The 20,185-nt window shown below is 37.7% G+C and overlaps 1 protein-coding gene and 1 long non-coding RNA gene across 3 annotated transcripts; both read right to left on the minus strand.

The window, feature by feature from the left end:
* Positions 1–259: 259 nt before the first annotated feature.
* Positions 260–14,301, minus strand: LOC113410149 (carbohydrate sulfotransferase 9-like). 2 transcript variants are annotated; one of them, XM_026664593.2, is made up of 3 exons: positions 14,148–14,301; positions 5,261–5,401; positions 260–1,660 (listed from the first exon to the last, which is right to left on the minus strand). In XM_026664593.2, the coding sequence occupies exons 2-3, from the start codon at positions 5,352–5,354 to the stop codon at positions 828–830; spliced, it is 927 nt and encodes a 308-aa protein (XP_026520378.1). In that variant the 5' UTR covers positions 5,355–5,401; positions 14,148–14,301; the 3' UTR covers positions 260–827. The 2 variants fall into 2 exon arrangements, with proteins under 2 accessions (XP_026520378.1, XP_026520379.1); XM_026664594.2 differs by having other exon boundaries at positions 14,143–14,295.
* LOC148133394 (uncharacterized) lies at positions 11,102–12,838 on the minus strand. Its single transcript, XR_015746735.1, has 2 exons — positions 11,364–12,838; positions 11,102–11,326 (listed from the first exon to the last, which is right to left on the minus strand). It is a non-coding gene; the product is annotated as an uncharacterized LOC148133394 (long non-coding RNA).
* Positions 14,302–20,185: the final 5,884 nt, after the last annotated feature.

Here is a 20,185-nt window from a genome sequence, read left to right on the forward strand (position 1 = left end):
GACAACTAGAGATTTAGTATTATATAGACTAGTACTAGAATAAATTCCCTTCTCCTTGCATCTTCTGCTATGGCCTCCAAAATTGTCCCGGAAAGTTGGAGACTCTTTTGTGGAAGTTCAGAGGGACATGTGATGGATGAAAAGGGAGAAGAGAGATATATTTAATAGGATACTAATTAACATCCTATTAATGCAATCATACCCAAATGCAAATTTATACAATGCATCTTCCATGCAAAGTCCACTCAACATACTAAGATGCATTTCAAGGTGAATTTATTTTTCAGAAGCACAACATTCATATACTAACACATAAAAACAAAATATCAAATATATACAGAGACAGTATCTGGTGAATGCTTGTTAAAGTATATAAGCAACATGTTTTTGCATGCTAGTCGTATTCAATATGCAAGTCATAAACTGGAAATAAATTTCCAGTGCTCAGTGTCAAGGTTCACGCAGCTATTTAAATTGTGATCTGTTTGCTTGTTACCTAATGCAATGAATAGATCCAGACACTTCGATTTGCAGTAAAGCATAGTATGATGCATAAATAAATAGCAAAGTATGGTTTAGGTGTGCTAAAATAAGGCTAGTTATCAGTAAAATCAAATCTACAGAATAATGAAATAAAATATTTGACATCTAAATGAAGTCAGTGAAGGCACCAAGTGAACATTTTAAAGGAGGCAACTTAGAAACAGATAGCCACCTAAAGAAATGTATTTTTTTAAAATATATATCATCTTAAAAAGTGTGTTTTTTTTCCTAGCAAGTTCTTGCCTTACTCCCAAAGGTAGGTATGCAGAAAATAGAGGTATGACTTAGCCTGAAAATGTCATTTCCATTTCAACAGTAAAAGTGTAATTAAATAAAGAGAAATCTGGCTGATAAAGTTTCATGAGTTTCTCCATTTGGTTCCAATCCAGTTTTTTTAGATATTGGATAGTGAGCTTCTTGTTTGTCCTTTGTGTATAAAACTTACTGTCTGGGTAACGGACTATCTCTGTAACTCCAATTCTGCTGAGAGTATGACTGACATCCTCCCCCAGCGTCTCATACTTTCCCAGAATGTCATAGTGAATATTGCAGGGATCACACAACTGGAACATTGGTTTCCAATGTACATCCAAATACTCATTACTTCTTGTCACAACATAGTTTACAAACTCTTGAAAAGTCACAGCCCCTGTAAAATTGTTGTCCTTCCTAAACATGGCTTTAATCTCATTTGCCACTGTGGTACGATAGTAAGGTTCATCATGCAATAATTTGTCTCTGTAAGCAGAGACCAATCTTTCTAGAGGATGCCTGGTAAACATCACTTTTGTAAAGGAGTTCAAAAGTTTTGCTTGTTGTTTAGATGGATAAGAACTCAACCGCTTTAGAAGGTTTGTTTTATGAATCTCATCCTGGCTTACTTCAAAGGCGTGCCTGCTCAGGTTCAGCGTGAGTAGCAAAACAATTTTCTTCCAATTAGTACAGCCTACTTTTGGCACCTCACAATAGATAAATTTGTAGTTCTCATCCACAAAGAGCTGTCTAGCCACATGTTCATCCAGCTTTCTTTTTAAATTTGTTAAATTCTTGCTCAGGCAGATGGAATCCAATATGGTTTGACGATCATTTTGCATTTTCAGCCAATCTTCTTTATGATCTAGAAGAAAAATTCAAACTTCGTTGAGACTTTTTTTTAAAAGTAACAGCTTAAAAAAAATCAGATCTGCAATCCTGTATGCCATGTTTGGATGGGAATTTGGTGGATTTTAGTTCAGCAATATTTTAATTATACCTGGTGAACAGTGTTATGGGAAGTAATTGCTAAATGATTAATTAATTACTTTTTCTTCTGAGATAGAAATGAAATCATGGGGATGTTTCCAAGCATTCCAATTTGTGAGGGTTCTTTGCTTTTCTGGGATTGAACACACCTCAGTGTAGCAGCTCTATACACAATGCTTTATTGCAGCACACACCGTCATCAACCAGGATGTCACTATGCGTTACCTGTACTCTTCTAGGCTTTACAAGTTGACATTGTTATGTAAATACATCTTTAATGCGTAGCCCTTTATACTCAGTTCAAACAAATGTCTCAAAGTTAAGTGGTATACAACCTTTGCCTCCTTCTAAATGTACTTGGGCTAGTTGCAATGAGGTGCTGCCATAATGTGGTTGCCCCTTTTCTAGTTGCTGCCAAGCTCCAAACTCTGCTCTTAAGCATTGTTGCACTCCAGCTAAGCTCCCAATCCAAACTCCAGGCAAGAATCCCACCAGGATATGTCACTTACTGTCGCTTCTGGTCTGGCAAATGATTGATAACCCACCTGCCTGCTATCAATCTCCAAACTTGGAGCTGTCAACCTCCAAACATTGTTTCTCTGCTTCCCATCTGCTTGCTGGGTTCTTATCTCCTCTTCTCTTACACCCCAACAGGCACTCTTAGTGTTTATTTTTGTAAGCAAGGGCCTGGGTAGGGTGAGGCTGCTTACAAACATCTTCACATCCTTGAAAGTGCCAGGGTGTGGATCAATTAGCCAGCCAGCTGGAAACCTAACATGGATGCTTCAAAGTAAACTTGTGAATGCATAAATGAACGCACACATCCATACACGAGTCCATCTCTTAAGATTTTGGCCTTTCGGGGGAGGGGGGGGTCACGAGCTGTGTTTGTTGTGCCTTGGGGAGTGGAGTGGGTAGTATTTCTGCCTGGCTGCAGGTGCTTTTCCCTAGTGTAAGCAGCAATCCCAGGTTCACTTCCTCATTTACTTACATGGCTCTTTCAGTTTCCTTCAAGCCTCCCCCATCTCCAACATATTGAATAGAAGGCTACAGATAGGGGTGGGATTCAAATTTTTTTAACAACCGGGTCTCTGGGCATAGCTAGGTGGGCGTGGCCATGTGACTGGGTGGGCGTGGCTTTTTTGCAGCATCCCTCCTTTTTTTGCCTCCTGGGCCTCAAGGAAGCCTCCTGGGCAGACGTTTTTGCTCCCAGAAGGCTACCCTGGGGCACTGGACGGCAAAAAATGGAGACAGGGGAGGTGCGCAGCACCCACCCACCCCCGCCCCTGTGTGCCCCCTTTTTGCCTCCTGGGCATCAGGGAAGCCTCCTGGGTGAAGCAGTAAGACAGCGAGGGGGATCCTGGCACAGCTCATCATCAGAACAGCTGATCGTCAGGAAGGGAAAAAAAGAAATACCTTAAGGAGTGACTGGGCGAGGGAGAACATTGTCAGCGACGTCGGGCATGCGCTTGATGTCGCGCATGTGCGATAAGCACTGACTGGATAGGGAGGTGAAGGGCCAGCCAGGGGCACAATTTGCCGGTTCTCCGAATGACGCAGAATCATAACAACCAGTTCTATACAACCGGTCCGAACCGGTAGAATCCCACCCCTGGCTACAGAGCTGTGACTTGGAGTTAGTTCACATTTATTATCAATGACTTGAATGAGAGACCTGAAATGATAAATTAAGGGTTTGCAGATGGCATGCAGATGGCATAAAGCCGGGGGAGAGGCAGTTAACACTTTGGATCAATGAGATAAATTTCATTAGATAGCCTGGAGCACTGAGTTCCAGTGAACAAGATAAAAGCGAACAGGAGGAAAAATAAAATTCTGCATCTGGGTAGGAAATTACCCTCCCTCTCCATGTGTTTTTGGTTTTAAAGTTTGATTTTAATTTTTTATGTTTTAACTTAGATGTAACTGTAAGCCGTATAGTGTTACCCTATGGTAACTCTGGATGCAGTAGAATTTTGACTAAACGTAAGCAAGAATGGCTTCCTTATATATTCCAAATCATATAACAAAGTCACCTCAAAGACTTAGACTACAGTTTTTAAGGGGAAAATAGTTGATATCAAGATAGTAACCAGAAGCTACTACAATGTTTATAAATAATTTAATGAAATCACTGATTGGGTACATTGGGAGGGAATCTAGAATTTAATATTGTTTTTCTTACTATTTATAAGGGTTTTCTTTTTTTTTGCCTTGAAATTATTTTTTGAAATAATATGATTGATTTTATATGTTTAAGTGATCATTGAAATAATGAATTTTAAATGTTACAACAATTGTAATCTGTTTAGTTATTGAGATTTCATTTTCCTTTTACTGTGCCTTTTTATCATTTTCTTCTTTTCCTTTGTCTAGTCATTGATTTTATTCTTTAACATTTATTTTAAAAAGAAGCTGTGAAAATTTAACGGCATATGTACGTTTCTGTGAGAACAGATTTCATGTTTAGAAAGGATGGTAAGCCTATGGGTCTTTGCAAATTTAGAGATGATTATGGCTGCTAACAATTCTGTTTGTGATTATGTCTGTAGAGTAAGTGCTTGTTTAGTTTTTGCGTAATTTGCTATTCAAAACCGCATGAAGAGGAACAGAAGTCATAGTACATTCTGTGATCTTATAATCTATCAACACATATTTGTCCAGAACTACAAGACACAATACAACTTATTCTTTCTGAATGTATTTGACATTGATTTCAACACATATTTCCCATCCTTCTCTTTCATTCTTAGTTATTTCCTTATTCTGCCTCTGAGTGTAATATTTACACAGTTCCACTCCTCTATCATATTTACCTATTTTTTAATATCTACTTTACTGGAAAATAAACATGATTGTGTCGGTGTATAAGGATTCATGAACTGGAATAGGCATGGCAACAAGTCAGCCAATCGGGACTGTTAGGTGATTGAGACACAGGATTTGTTGTATGAGCCATGCGAGATGGTGCAGTGGTGGGATTCAAAAAATTTTACTACCAGTTCTGTGGCCGTGGCTTGGTGGGCGTGGCAGGGGAAGGATGCTGTAAAATCTCCAGTCAGAGGTGGTATTTGCTGGTTCTCCGAACTACTCAAAATTTCCGCTATCGGTTCTCCAGAACTGGTCAGAACCTGCTGAATACCACCTCTGACTTGGAGCTTGAGTGTGGCTTAGCTTAATTAACCGTTCTGTGTATAAATGAGTTCATTTTGCCTTTGCTTGAGAGTTCTAGTGCTTCTTCTTGTACTTGCTACTTCTTCTCTCTATCACATTGCAAGAGCTGCAAGGATATTCTATACATGCATCTTGTTTTATATTATTGTATATAAAGAGGTTTCTGCTATATAATGAATCTTGCTGAATTATTTCTTCGCGTGGTGGCTGGATTGCTACAAACTCCAAGAGATTGACCAACTGCACCCCACCCACATCCTGGATAACAGGAATTCTGTTAATTCATCATCCATTGTCTTACCTGTCATTTCTGTGTGCCATTGAATAGAAAAAAATAATCCCAGCAGTGCACAAAGCAGGAGGAAAATGAACAACTTTTCAAGCAGGTGAGTCATTATGGTTTCTTAACAGGCCAAATGCTGTAACCTTTTTAGGTTAGATTCTAAACAACCAGAAATATAATAGGCATGTTGTTAAAAGGACTTCAAAAATGTAACATCACACAAGATGAACTTTGCAATTTGTCAAAGGAGATTTTCATTGTTTTACATACAAACATACTGTATATGTACATTAAGAGCCGTGGTGGCGCAGTGGTTAGAATGCAGTACTGCAGGCTACTTCTGCTGATTGCCGGCTGCCAGAAGTTTGGCAGTTTGAGTCTCACCGGCTCATGGTTGACTCAGCCTTCCATCCTTCCGAGGTGGGTAAAGTGAGGACCCAAATTGTTGGGGGCAATATGTTGACTCTGTAAACCGCTTAGGGCTATTAAAGCACTGTGAAGCAGTATATAAGTCCAAGTGCTATTGCTATTGCTATATACACATAAACAATATTTGATATGATAAAGCAACATTAGGAAGCGCAACCCTTGGGCTTCTACCCTTGACCTCTCAGTGCAATATCTCAGGCAGCACTCCAAAAAATAAGTGGGATACAGAACAAAAGAAATGGGCACAATGAAGACAAAAAGTACACCGGACTTAAGCTAAATAGTACAATTCATTACAATTGTGTTGATTCAACCTATTTAATAATTTTCTCCTTCAGCCATATTATATATCCTATAACTTTGTAGCAATCTCTGAGGCACTCTGGGGCCACCCTAAGGCTTTCCTGCTTTTCTGCAGAGACACAGACTCTCCTTTGGATTCAGAGCTAGAAGAAACAAGAAAAATGAAATCTGGATCAGAGCATCGCATCTCAATAATATAAGCAAAGTGATTCCCATCAACCACGAGTTAATTCCATCAGTTGAGGATCCTGTCACTTTGATTCAGCACAGGATCCATCTGCTAAATCAGAGTTTCTCCTCCTTCCAGCATGAAAATCAGAAACCTGTAGTCATACCTGTTGTGTATGTAAAACTATCATACTTCCTATAGCTAAAAGCTCTAATGTGGGGCAAAAATGACAGGCAACCTATTTACTTTGCATGATAAATCTCTTAAAAGTGATAGAGGGAATATGGATTTTAATACACAAATACTCCCTTGATTCCATCTATCTCCTATGTGACCTCTGGGCAAAGCATAAACTATGTCATCACTTTGCTTCCTCTATGGAATTTTACAGGGAATCCAAACAACACAGTTTGCCATGTATGCCCAACTGGTGTTTTCTTGCTTTCTGTTTTTGTTTGTTTTTTTACAGGGAAATCCATCAGAGAGACAAAGAATGGCATTCTAAGGAGCTTCCATTCTTGAAACAACTGCTAGTTTCAGCAGGTTTTGTTTGCTCAGTCAATATTTGATATTTCACAAAATTTCAGGGAGGTAGCAAGAGGACCTGGCCTGTTTTCTTTTTGTTGGAGAGAGCTTTGAAAGGCTTCTGGTAGCATGAAGACCAAAGAAGAGGATCTTCTGAATTTAACCTAAGCTCTTCATTCATTTGAATTGGAATTATGACCATTTAAACTTTCCCCTCAGTTCCTGTCAGGTCTGCATGCTCTTCCAAGTTTTGGAAATTTCTTTATTTCTAAAAGTGATATCTTTTGTGTTCAATGTTTCATTTGGGAGAAATAATTCAGTTGCTAAGTTCATGTAGTTTTGCATGCTTAGAATGGGTAGATATGAGTTTATGCCATTTTAGTATGGATTTGACCTATTTACAGATTTTTTTTGAGGGTCCATCATCTTCTAGAGCAAGCCAGGAAATCTGCCAACCAAGAAACCACATAAATGAGCCTTAGTATCGGCAGAGAAAACAACAGATCCTGGCTGTAGCACTTCCAAATGTGTCAAAGAATACTTGCTGTAGAAGATTACTACTAGCAGCCATTAGGAATGCTTGTAGTATCAGAAGACAATAGGATTTAGGTGTGGCTCCTTGCCAAGGAAAGACATCCACCAGGAGCTGATGAGCTGATCTTTTAGTCCGGGTTTTCTCCAGCCAGAATTCTGGGAGTTGAAGTCCACAAGTCTTAAAGTTGCCAAGTTTGGAGACCTTTGTTTTAGTGTATAAAGATTGTAGGTGTCTTTCTTGATTTTTTTCTTAAAGACATTTCACTTCTCATCCAACAAATTTCTTCAGTTCTAACTGGTGAGAAAAGAAAGCATTTATAATCTTGGTACTCAGCCAGTCATCAACACCCTGTGGTCATTGAAGCCACCTGTGGGTTAATGTTAGCATAATGTGGGGCCTCCTATTTACAGTACGATCTCTCAGCAGCCCTATAAAGATTCCACATTCATTTCCACTCTGGTTCAGGTGACTACAAACACACAGATTAACCCCCAATGGCTGAACATTTTTCTTGAAACATTTTACTCCAATGATGTGACCTAGTTTGGGTAATGAAACTTCTGCAAGAAAACAAGCAAGCTCAGAGACTACCAAGGACCTCTCTTAAAACATCTTCAAGAAAAATCAAGAAAGTCCAGTTGCAGTTTGAAAAAAGCATCTTTTGGGACTATAAAGATTGTACTTTGTCAAAAAATTCATTTTAGCCAAACCATAATGATTATCCTAATCTACACATGTTATTGAACGAGAAGTATCATTTAATCTACACATGTTACTGAAGGAGAAGTATCCTTTAAGCTATTCTTCCAAACTTGAAGCATCAGTTTGATGAAAACATTTTCAATCTTTTTTGTTCTAGAAAAATGATTTGGATTAGAAAAAATATTGATTTATAAAATTATTTGTTTGGATATAATTTCAGTTTGGATCAATATTGAAGTTTCCTCCTATTATAAAATTATCCATGTTATTTATTATTTTTACTGTTCATAAATTTTATTTATATAATAATTTTTATTACACTTTTTAAATATAAAATACAAATGAAAATAAAGACAATGGGGAAAAGAGGTAAAGAGAAAAAGAGAAGGGGAAAAAATGAGGGAAATTGAAAGAAAAAAAAAACCCCAGTGATTCCCAACTTTTTCCAGTGTAGTAAATTCCATAGTAATAGTATAATCTCAATTTATTCTTTGTATAAGAACAGTAGATATTAACCACATACAGTAAAAACAACCTCTTTAATTGGAATGAAGTCATCTCTCAAGCTTTTGACAGAACATCAATTAAAGGGATAAAATCTTCCCAAGGCAAATTACTGAAAGTTTTCTTTGAATTGATGGACAATTTTCTGTTGCTTGACTCTTGGAGGCAGAAAAATGGACTGGCTAGAGGACTTTTATTCAGAATGACATAAATCATTTTCAAGAAAGATATGAAATGGATATATGAAAGTTTAGCTAACAAATTGTCAAAGGTGGAAATTTTAGCCTAAAATCTTTTCTGATCATAATCCAGTTTCAATACTTAAAAAAGGGATTTTACATTATAGAAGGAGATTGAATGAAACTATTTTAGAGACGGGGAAAAGGACTGTAAAGAGAAACTAAAATATCTTAATAGTAATTTGGGTAAAGATATGGACTTAATGACTGTTTGGGAAGTGAGTAAAGCTGTGATGAAAGGCTACTTCCTTCAATATAGCCATTTGGAAAAGAAATCTCAAGACAATATGAAAAGGATATTCAATGAACTTAAAAAGAAAGAAACTGAGTTACAGAAGGCACCAACAGAGTCTAAAATTTTACATCAAATTAAGTTACTATGCCAGCACTATCTATGTTGACTGCCCAGGAAATAGAAATAAAACTGAATAATATGAAAGGAAGACAAACTAGAGTTCACAAATAAACGAGAAAGATGGTTACATATAAATTGAGAAAAGATAATGATTGGAGAAATTGGGAGAGTGACACAAGTTTAACTGATAACAACTCCATTATAAAGTCATTTGATAATTTCTACTATTCATAAACATTTGTAAATAATTAACCTGAGACTGATTTGTCTTTATTCCCGCCAGAGGGTAAACTCCACGGGGTGCGGAAGGCAAATTCTGTGGGGTGGTTAGATTGTCTTATTGGTTTTTTTTCCTAATCTCTTTTAGCTTTATAATGGTTTTTTTTTTTCATATTTGTTTTGTGGCAATCTCCTGTCTGTCTCTTTTGTAATTTATATTTTTTGTGTGTCTTTTGTCTGTTTGTTTTGCTTATTTGGTATGTCCTGTGTTTGTAAGGGTTTCCTTTTCTTATTTGTCTAGTTTTCTTAATTACTTGGGCTTTTGTCTATAGGGATTCTTTAATACCTTTTATTTGGTTCCTTTTCCTATGCACGTTTGTTTTATGGCTGGCCTGATGTTCCCTTTGGGCTTTTCCTGCTTGAGTGACACCACTGTCTTTGTGAAGTTCCCTTTCCACACAACTCTGATTATCTGTATCTGTAGCTGAATGTCACAAAGAGCCATGAAAAGATACACGCTCAGCATCACAAGACAAGATAGGAAGACCTGCATATGGATTGGAAAACAAATGGAAAATACACAATGCAATCAAAAGAGTAAGATTTGAAATGGAAATGGGCTGGTTACATAGGAAGAAGAAATGATGGCAGGTGGTCTAAATCATGTACTTCTAGTATTTCTACATTACTGAAATGGGTATCTTTGAGTAGATATAAAATGTAAGCGTTACAGCTGCTATTATTCTGCAGATCCAACTTTCCCATATGGTCAGCACATGAAATATATGTACAAGAGTAAGTGCAACAGAAGCAAGATGTGACAATTATAACCTAATCTACAAAATCTATCTTAGTAAGAAAAATAGCATGATGGAAAAGGAGATAATATTACATAGCACTACTCCAAGTTTGGATTCTGCCAAGGTAAATAGAGCAGAACTTACACATTGTGCAAAGACATTCATTCATTTATGATTTATTGAATAAAGCACAATTGGCTATATTTGTACAGTGAGCCAGTGTGGTACAAGGATTAAGGTATTGAACTCAGAAAGGGAACACCCAGGCTGCCATCAGCCCCAGAATGTCACTGAGTCACTTTGGGCCAGCTATTTTCTACCAGTGTAACCCATCTCACAAAATGTCAGAGTCTGTAGTAGGAAGCCTAGCAAAACAGGAGAAACAGAAGCAACCAAACAATGGGATAGGAGTTTGGTTATTGCTTGTCATAAAGGTAGAACAGTCCAGGTTACAAATAGCTTGGAAGGAAAAAATGGAGAATGCTTAAAGAGATTCTGCATTAATGAACTCATAAATTACCTTTTTTAAGTCAAGTTATTTTTTTATTTATATATAAGTATTTTGAATACAGTGTATTGTCCGGGCATATCATTTTACAAAAAGGATAGAAAAAGAAAAAAGATAACACATATACTGATAGCAATAATAATAATATAATGGTGCCCGGTTTGCAGCGCTTCGGGGCAGGCAGGAATCCGCGATCGTGCGTGGTTTCTGCCTCCGCTCGCCGCTGGAGTGCCCTGAGCCACCTGGCTTCAGGGCTAGCCACCTCCATAGAAGGTGGTGAAGACAGAGGGGATCTGGCAGGGTCAAGAGAAATCGCACCTCTCTTCCCTAGCCGGCTAAACCCCCTTTTCCGAAGGCGGTAGAGCGGCGGTCAGAAATGGCCGCCACAAAGAAGCGCTCAGCCGGAAAAGAAAGTGCAGGAGGAGTTAAGAAGAAGTAAAAGTTTTTTTGCTTACCAGGACAAAGCAACAACGAAGGAATCCTGGAACTTAAAATTTGCAAAAGATACATCGTTCCCAGAGATTTACAAGCGGCGAATGGAAGTTAAAAGGGAAAGTTCTTTTTTTTTCACTCTCCTTCCTAATGTTGACAGCGAACAGAAATACATGAGAAATCAGAAAAACCCACTTTGGCATCAATAGGTAAACTGGATAATTAAATGCTAAAGGGATAATAAGGATTTCTGAACATTTAAAAAACATTTTTTTGCTGTAAGTGGGAAGGGAGAGGAAAAGAATTGGAGCAGGATTTGGAAGTAAGGAGGAGATTGCCTAGAATTTTAAAGAATCATTAAATACTAACAAGACTTCTAAAAGAGACATTTTAACTGGAACTTTGCAACTAAACAGTAACCCCAGAAAGAGAAAGTGAAGAAAGAAGAAAGTGCTAAAAGAAACAGCTTATTTGGACTGTTTGGTGACTTTGGGACTTTTGGAAATTATCTTTGAAGGACTAAAAACACTTGGGTGGTTGTTTTGGAAAAAAAAATTCTTTCTACAATGGCATCACTTGTAGATGAATTGAAAATTGAATTAAAAAAATACAAAGAAGAACAAGAAGGGAAAGACTCTCTTGGCACTCTTTTTCAATTCTTAGAAATGGCGATTTGCACCTATGAGAAACTGACTGCGCAACAAGATGATTGGGATAAAGAAGAAGCCATCTTTGATGAACAAGTAACTTTATTTGGGGAAGAAAGGGAGAAGGAGGAAAAGAAAAAGGGGACTTTAAGATTTAAAAAAACAACCAAAAAAGAGAAAAATAAGGTGAAAAGTGGATATAATGTTAGAAAACAACAGAAAGGGGGAATGCAGAAGAAGAAAAGAGAGGTGGAGAGACAAGGGGGTTAAAAGGGCAGGGAGAAGAAGAAGCAAGGGAGGAAGGAAGGGATGAGAAGCCTCAATGGTGTGGAGCAAGATGTAAAGAAACAAGATTCATTTAGAGATAATGGGTAAAATTTAATTGAAAAAGGGATTCTGCAAAGGTACATAAGATTGTATTGTTATATTTGTACTTAGAAATAATGTTAGAAAATTGGAAACAACATATGATCAAAAAATGGGATAAAATATTCAGTGTAACTTAGTGAAATTTTTGTGAATAAAAGGAAGGCAATGAAATAAATGAGAGAATTGAAGTAGGAGGAAATGGGAACATTTTAATGATACAATGATTTAAAATATAAGTGATGTGAAGTGGGGGGGGAAATAACTATGGAAAGTATAAGTGTTCCCATAAAAGTATGATATTCAATTGAAAAGTAATGTGTAAAATGTTTAAGATTTAAATGAATATTAATATTAATGATAGATTTGAATTGGCATGGGTAGTTGTTTTAATTATATTACATACTTATAAATTTTTCTTTTTTTAAAATATAATGTGTAACTTTAGAACGTACTAAACAGAATCCCAATGGAACTTATGTACTATACTAAGTGTTATAAATTTAGGGGAAAGAGTTAAAGACGTCACACTCCAATTAGTGTACAGGAGAAATTTTGTTTAAAGAGAAAAGATAAATAGATAGCTGGAAATAGAACAGACAAAGAATAATATGCATAATGATTTGAACTGAGATGAGATAAATAAAATAAAACTAAGAAAGTTAAAAGAGGTGAGAAGCTATATAGAAAATGGAAAATGGTAATAAGATATGGAATGGTATATAAAATGAACATGAATTTGAATTTGTGTCTATATGAAGAGATGTAACCCGGGATCAAGCAGCTTTCAGAAAAGATGTTTTATGTTTTTATGTTTTATGTTTTGTTTGTTTGTGTATTGTCTTTGAAAATTAATAAAATTTGTTTTTAAATAATAATAGTAATAATAATAATAATAATAATAATAATAATAATAATAATAATAATAATAATAATAATAATAATAATAATAATAATAATAATAATATAACAAAATAATTCTAACCATATTTATAATCACATTCACTTATTTATATTCCTATTAAATATGTTGGCATACATATAATTATGAACAATATTCATATTTTACTTAAACATAAGAATATTCTTTCTTCATCTAATTTCTATCTCTTATCTCTAAATATTGATAAAACCTATTCCACATTAAATAGTATTCTGTGTCTCCTTTATCTTTTATTTTCAATGTCAATCTATCTATCTCTGTACAGCCCAATATTTTCTGGATTATATTTTCATCTGGTCGGGTGTTCTCATTTTTCCAATATTGTACAAATACAATTCTTGCTGCTGTCAATATATGTAACATTAAGTATATAGTCCCTTTGTCATAATTTTATGGTATTATACCTAACAAAAATATTTTTAGTTTAAAATCTATGTGTTGCTTAATCATCTTCTTCAACGTGAATGACTTACTAATGAGCTCATGAATGAGAGCTGAGTTCTCTAGCCTGATGTCAAGCTCTCATAAAAGAGCAAAACAAAGGAAGCAGATGTCAGGAAAGTGTTTTAATCCAAAGAGATTATCTTCAATATCTTATTCCCAGGTTTCTTGTAATCTGGATTGAAATTCTGTTTATGATATAAGCTATTTCTTGGCAGCTTATTTCATAAATGTAGCTTAATTGCTTTTGTCTATCGTTACTCCTATTGCTTCTGTTACTCCCAACTTCCCCCAAATTTCTCATATAAATTACACTGGAGGAAAATTGAAGGAGGAGATTCTAGGTAGGCCACCTTGAGCTCCTAAAAGAAAGGGAAGATACAAATCTAACCAAAAACAAGTAAGTACGGTAAAATAAAAAGTGGCCGGATTCATATAAGAAGAAGATAAGCAAAACAAAACAAAACAGCACCAAAACCATTGCCTCATTAGGGATCACTAGAATGTGGTTACTGTTCCTTCAAAGCGTCTAATTCTCTCTCCTAAAGACAGGTTTATGAATCTTCTTCCTCAGATAGGGAAATAGCACATCATGTCCTGCAAGGGCCTGAGAGTAACTTCCTTCCAAAACAATCTGCATCATGAAAACTATCTTCCACCAATTAACACCCACAAAACATCCTTTGACCTATCTGGATCATTAAGAAATATTAACATTTTGGGACCAAATCCCAATGAGCAATCAAATTTTACATTGAGGCAAGCCCATGATAATAATACTACCTTACTTGGACAGCAGCTTCACAATTACCAAACTCTCTTCTTCTCCTTCTTCCGCTTCCACTGAATCATTCTCTAGTTCAATGTGTCCTTCTGGTATAATATATGTTGGGAAAATTTCTTCCTCTCCCCTGTAATATTTCTGTGACAACTGAAATACCTGGGTGTGTCCAAATGTACTATACATAAAAAGGAGGAGCTGCAACAGCTAAACCTTCTGCAAATTAGACCAGCTATCCTATGGCTGCATAAAGATTTTCCGAAAGAATCATGTTCATTGGCACCCATATTGCTTAATTCACTTAGCAATCTTATTCTTCTTGCAAGTTCTGTGCATTTTTGTGACTACGTGCGCACACGCTTGCATACCTCAAACATTGTTGGGGATAAGCAACATTAGACATAAAGGAGAAAAGAAGCAATGAATAATAAACCAAAGGAACTAAAACACAAGGTAAGGAAAAGAGAGGAAAATATAACTAACATCAACATCATCCACTTTAAAGGAAGTCTTAACTGCTTCCATTCTTGACAACAGGAATTTCAACATTGATAGTTTCCAGATTCGGGTATTCATGATTATCTGTTGGAAAGCAATAGAACCTGGTTGTTTTTTTTTTCAGATTTATTTCTTGCTTCTTGAGAAAAGGACCGAGCAGTAGTCCAAAAGTAGATTTGTTTAACATTTTTGTATTGCGTTGCAAAAAAAAAAAAAAAAAAAGGAGATTCATCTTAAACTACTTTCCTTTTCAAGTAATTCATCTATTTTTCAAAGTCATTTATGTGTAAGGGAGTATGTGAGAAAGCACCTTTCCTTCAGGTTTTTGAAAGACCTGTAAAAGTTACTGTTTCATACCAGAAACAAAGCAGTGACTAAATTTGGAAAAATAACAACAGGAGATATGAAATGTGCACATTTCAAGAGAATGTGACTTGGTGCCGTTTCATTTTGTTGTAGGCACTGTAGAAACTCGATAAATTAATGATTCCGGATATCTGAATTTCCAGGAGATGTAGTGTTCTTCAGCCAATTTAAGTGCACATGCATCCTAGAGCAGCCTTGAACACCCAGGATGGGCTTGCTATATTTAGCATTTCAGGGACTGTCCAATGGTCACAACATGTGAGGAAATCATACAGAGTCGGTGGGGCTTCTACACATAGATAGGGCCAGTATTTTCCAGATTTTCAGGATCTGGATTTGGTGTCCTTCATTACAGTATTTATCTTTCCATTTCTGAACAGGGTTTGCATTTATTTCAAGATTTAATGACTGGTTTTGCATGTGTTCTGCCTCAAAATGTCAGAAAATCAGCTGAACAATGTTTTAGCAATCTTGCCACTGAAATTGGCAAGGACTATCCCGGAATTTTCAGAAAAAGGATTTGGATGGCAAATGCAGCCCTAAGGCTACAGGTTGTACACCACAGTGCTTCTTTGGTATCTCTTGCACCAGTTTAATTAATACCGTGAACAGAATATTGAATGCATGTCTTAATACCTTTAGTGTTTTGAGTATGGTTTTGATCCAAACACTAAGTAAACTCACTTTGTGAGGTGATGGGTGGTTTCTAAATATGATAAATATATAAGTTCATTTCTTAAAATATCTTCTTGTCTTTTTTTTTTTTTTTTTTTGCTTGACTGCTCCTAACAATACTTTGCCCATATGTTCCTCCATTTGTCATTCGGCACCTCCCAAATATACAGAGATGCCTCATCAATAGAAAGCAGAAAAACAGGTGCCTGACATGCATGGTCATATGCAAATACCCTTACATGTGTGAACTTCCATACACAGAAGAAAATAAGAGACAACTGCTGAAGATGGGGATGGGATTTCAACCTCCATGCCACGTGAAAGCTCCAGAGATCGAGGCCTTTCTGACATCCATGAATCTTTCTCCAGTAATATACTGATGCACTGCTCCTTATACTTTCAGTTTCCAGCAAGTGCTTAACCCTAACTGAAATTTCAGTTACAAACAAAAGAAAAAATGCAAGGGGGAAGCATCTTCAAGACCAGTGCCAGCTTCTCAATATCATGCTTGATAGCTTAGATCAGGGGTGTCCAACCTTGGCAACTTTAGGACTTGTGGACTTCAACTCCCAGAATTCCTCAGCCAGCTTTGCTGGCTGAGGAATTCTGGGAGTTGAAGTCCACAAGTCTTAAAGTTGCCAAGGTTGGACACCCCTGGCTTAGATGGTCTGTTTGGGTCCTTTGGCTTGAGGATGGAAGAGATAAGGTGGGGAAAACTGGGTTGGCTAGAAAGAAGAGGCAGGCAAAGCTATTAGGATGGTGGGCAGCAGGGGTGGGATTCAAATTTTTTAACAACTGGTTCTGTGGGCGTGGCTAAGTTTGTGGGCGTGGCTTGGTGGTCATGTTATTGGCTGGGCGTGGCCAATATCACTCACATCGAGGCACGCATCTCCTCGCCTGGCCTCTCATGTCTGTGGGGATGCTGCAACAGTCGTAAGTATGAAAAATGGTCATAAGTCACTTTTTTCAGTGCTATTGTAACTTTGAATGGTCACTCCACACAAGCAAAGTACCAGCAAAGGAGGGGAAAAAAACTCCAGAGAAGTTCCTGAGACAGGAAGTCTAGTCCTGCCAAGAATATAATAAGGGTCAATGGAGAGGCAGTTTCTGTAAGCAACACCAGAATGTTTCCTTCCTGCCTTCCTTACAGGATTAGGCCAGTAATTTCTTCTAACAACCGGTTCTCCAAACTGCTTAGAATGTTAACATCCTGTTCTAGCGAATAGGTGAGAACTGGTAGAATCCCACCCCTGGTGGGCAGAAGGTGATATGGTGGGTCACTGGAGGTAGGTTGCCCTCAGAACAGGAGATCTCCGTATTTATTACTGATTTCAACTTCCAGCCACCTGTGCATTGCCCCAAGTCCTGGGGTATCGGAGATCCTGGTTTTCAGCTTAATACTCTAATCACCACTTAGAACAGGGGTGTCAAACTCAAGGCCTATGGGCTGAATCCAGCCCACAGGGTGCTTAGATCTGGCCCCCAGGGCCACCCTGGAAACAGTGAAGGACCAGCCCGCAGTGCCTCCACCAGCGAAAACAGAGCTCGGGAGGGCAGATAGTTCCAGGAAGCCATCACAGCCAAAAACGGAACTGGGGAGCCCATTTTCACTGGTAGAGTGCTCAGGCCACCACAGGTGCCCCTGACATGAGTGACATCAAGCTGGCCACATCCACCCTGGTCATGCCCACCTGGGTTTTTTAAGACTCTGAATATTTGGCTGTTCCTACAAAAACTTGTGCAATGTGGTTAAGCAAGTTCTTCTGGCAATGCTGTTTTTATGAGTTGGCTTTATGAGTTCAGTGTATTGCTTCGGTCCTTGGCATTATGGGTTACATGGCTAAGTATCATTTTAATCCTATATGTTTCCTAGAATCACTATTGTGAGATCTACAATCTTAAAAAAACATTTACTTAAAACAAAAAATATACATTAACACAGTAGAGTCCTACTCTGCAACATAAATACTCAGTCCAGTGCAGTTCCAAATAGATAAGCAGAAAATTCTCTCATCTTTCTTTTTAAGGTAATTTATGACAATAAATTACAAAACCAGCTGTAAAGATACAGAAAGCAGAAAATGACATTCCCCTCTACTTCAAAGGAAGAAGTTGTGAAGCCAGTTGAGCAACAAGACACCAGAATTATTCCTGATTCAAAAGAGGAACTAAAGGAACTGAAATCCAGTTAGGTCAAGGTAGTTGTCATTTCAAAAGTTCTTGCTCATGATTTTCAATCTTGAAGAATGACTGAATTATTGTAGACTAAAAGGGCAGTGGGTGAGATGAAGCAGAGACTCAACTAGGTAGATCAGATAAAGGGAAGTTAGTTATCTGTTCACTTGAAAAATGAATGCTTCATCTTGAAATTTCTGATAAACAATGTTCTAGGTGTAGGACAGATTGGCAAACTTAAGAAGGGTGTAAGCAGCCATGATTCAGGAGAAGATCCCAACTTAATCCCCCCCCCCCCCGACCTATTGGGACACTTAAGTCTGGGCTCATCCAGTAATATGTCTCCAGAATTATCAAACTAATATTTTGGACAGGTCTAGGATATCTCACCACAGCCAAGTTAAATTGAATTGTTGAATTGTTCTGAGGTGAGCTGTCCCAGGTGCGCCGCCATCTTTTTGATGAAAAGTGCTTCCGTGACTTGAGCTTTTTCATCAAAAAGCTCACCTGAAGCACTTTTTCATCAAAAAGATGGCGGCGCCATTTTTGAGCAAGCCAGGCCCGAAAGTCAGAAGACTTGTTCCACGGACTTGTTCGGTGGACCGGTCCACGGACCGGTGGTTGGGGACCCCTGGTTTAAAGGAATTTTTTTTTAAAAAAACTGTTCTTTCATCCTGACTGGGCTACACTTGTACATGTGTAAGTTTGTATAAATTTCCTCTTTGCTGATTGGGGTTGTTTATCTGATTTCCTCATTGCAAGGGAAGAACTGAAGACCATAGGTGGCCCAGTAGGCTGTGCTTGATGAGACTTGAGAGAAAAGGTGTGTGATTTGTTGGGTCCTATCTTTTCCTTTTATTTTTATTATTGGAATTTGATGGATATTATGAGAAAGGCTTGTATGTGTGTTGTTTGTGTGGTGGTGCTTAATGTTTGGGGAAGTATGTGAATTAATCAATTGCAAGCTGTTTTTCACTCAGTCTGGAACTTCAGCTGTGAGCATTTAGAAGACCCAGCAAGGGCAGCCATCTGTTCCTAGCATTTGGCTTTAGCCTATCTCTGTTGTTATTTTCCTATGGCTACTCTCCTTGTAAGCTCCGCTCTTCTTCCCTGACTCTGCAAAAATTGTCTGTGTTCTCCTTGCTAGCTGAAAAGCCAGGACCAAAGTTGGAGAAGGTGCTTCCAAAGAACATCAATGGGACCAGAGTCACCAAGACTTCTACTGGACTTTTACTGACTGTGCTTTATATTTTATTGAGACACATGCTTTCCTTTCAAATCTGCCACACAGACTGCTTTGAGTTTGTCTCAGGATTTCTACAAAATACAAATACTGTGAGATTGAGTCTAACTTTTTGTGCTTTGGGATTGCTAATTTGAATTTATAACTTTATTTTCAATGGCCACATGTATCAATTACATTCTTCATGACTGTGTGAAATCAATATGTGGTTTTTTACAGAGCCACCAACCTTCCTTAGAATATCAAATTTTAAATCAGATGGGACTGGCAACTATAATTACTTTGGAATGGATACTAATGTGAGAAGAAATATCTATCTGGTTCAGTTCCAAGCTGGGAGAAAGACACTGGAAACATGGAGGCTGATAGGAAAGATGGTTTATTGATGAAGCAGAACCACATAGGTTTGTGGTTCTGGGTGGCTGTCAAAATGGAGTTGAGAGTTGGGAGTGGGGTTTCATACCCTCTTTGAGCTTTGTATTTGAACTTCCTGTTCCTGTGCAAGAACATGTCTTCTATCGGTTGTTGTCAGATTCCTATGGAGTCATGTAGGGGTTATGTAGGGGTCCTAGTTGGCTCTATAGGCAAAAGAGGAAATGCAAACACTAGGTGTTTGTCTGAACTCCCAGGTTTGGTTGAAGTTTGGACTGCTCTGAGACGATGCAATGTCTGAAATACCCTTAGGAGATCGTGCAATGTATTGAGCTCTGTGTCTTCTGCTAAATGGTAGTGAGTTAATTCCTGTCATGTCCTGTTCTTAATCCCATCACCCTGAAGCCAAGGGTCTTTTGTTTTTTTTTCTAAATGGGTTGGCCCAATCTTTCTTAATGGGCACAAAATATCTGCTGGGTCGTTGCAACAACTACACTAGTGCAATTATAGACTTCAGATTCTGCTGTTTTGCCCGTTTCACTTCTCTGTTCTTTAATGTTTAACTGAAACTGTTAGAAAAGATCACCTGTTGGTTTAAAGGTAGTTATACATTGCCAACCCAGGCTGAGCTAGGAAGCCATGTAGGTTCTGGGTTATTTATTTAGAGATTAGGTGGGTCTGGATGAGGTGTAAGCTCAATTGGCAAGCTTTTGACA

Source organism: Notechis scutatus, chromosome 1 (genome assembly GCF_049901735.1).
Source record: "Notechis scutatus isolate UNSWTSFEM ecotype Mainland chromosome 1, rNotScu1.2, whole genome shotgun sequence".
In the NCBI taxonomy this organism is placed as follows: Eukaryota; Metazoa; Chordata; class Lepidosauria; order Squamata; family Elapidae; genus Notechis; species Notechis scutatus.

Bases quoted from the DNA above. Each gene is read 5' to 3' on its own strand.
- LOC113410149 (XM_026664593.2), bottom strand. From the start codon at position 5,354: ATGACTCACCTGCTTGAAAAGTTGTTCATTTTCCTCCTGCTTTGTGCA. The intron at 1,661-5,260 runs GTAAGACAATGG...TTTTTCTTCTAG, and splicing joins ATGGCACACAGAAATGACAG to ATCATAAAGAAGATTGGCTG.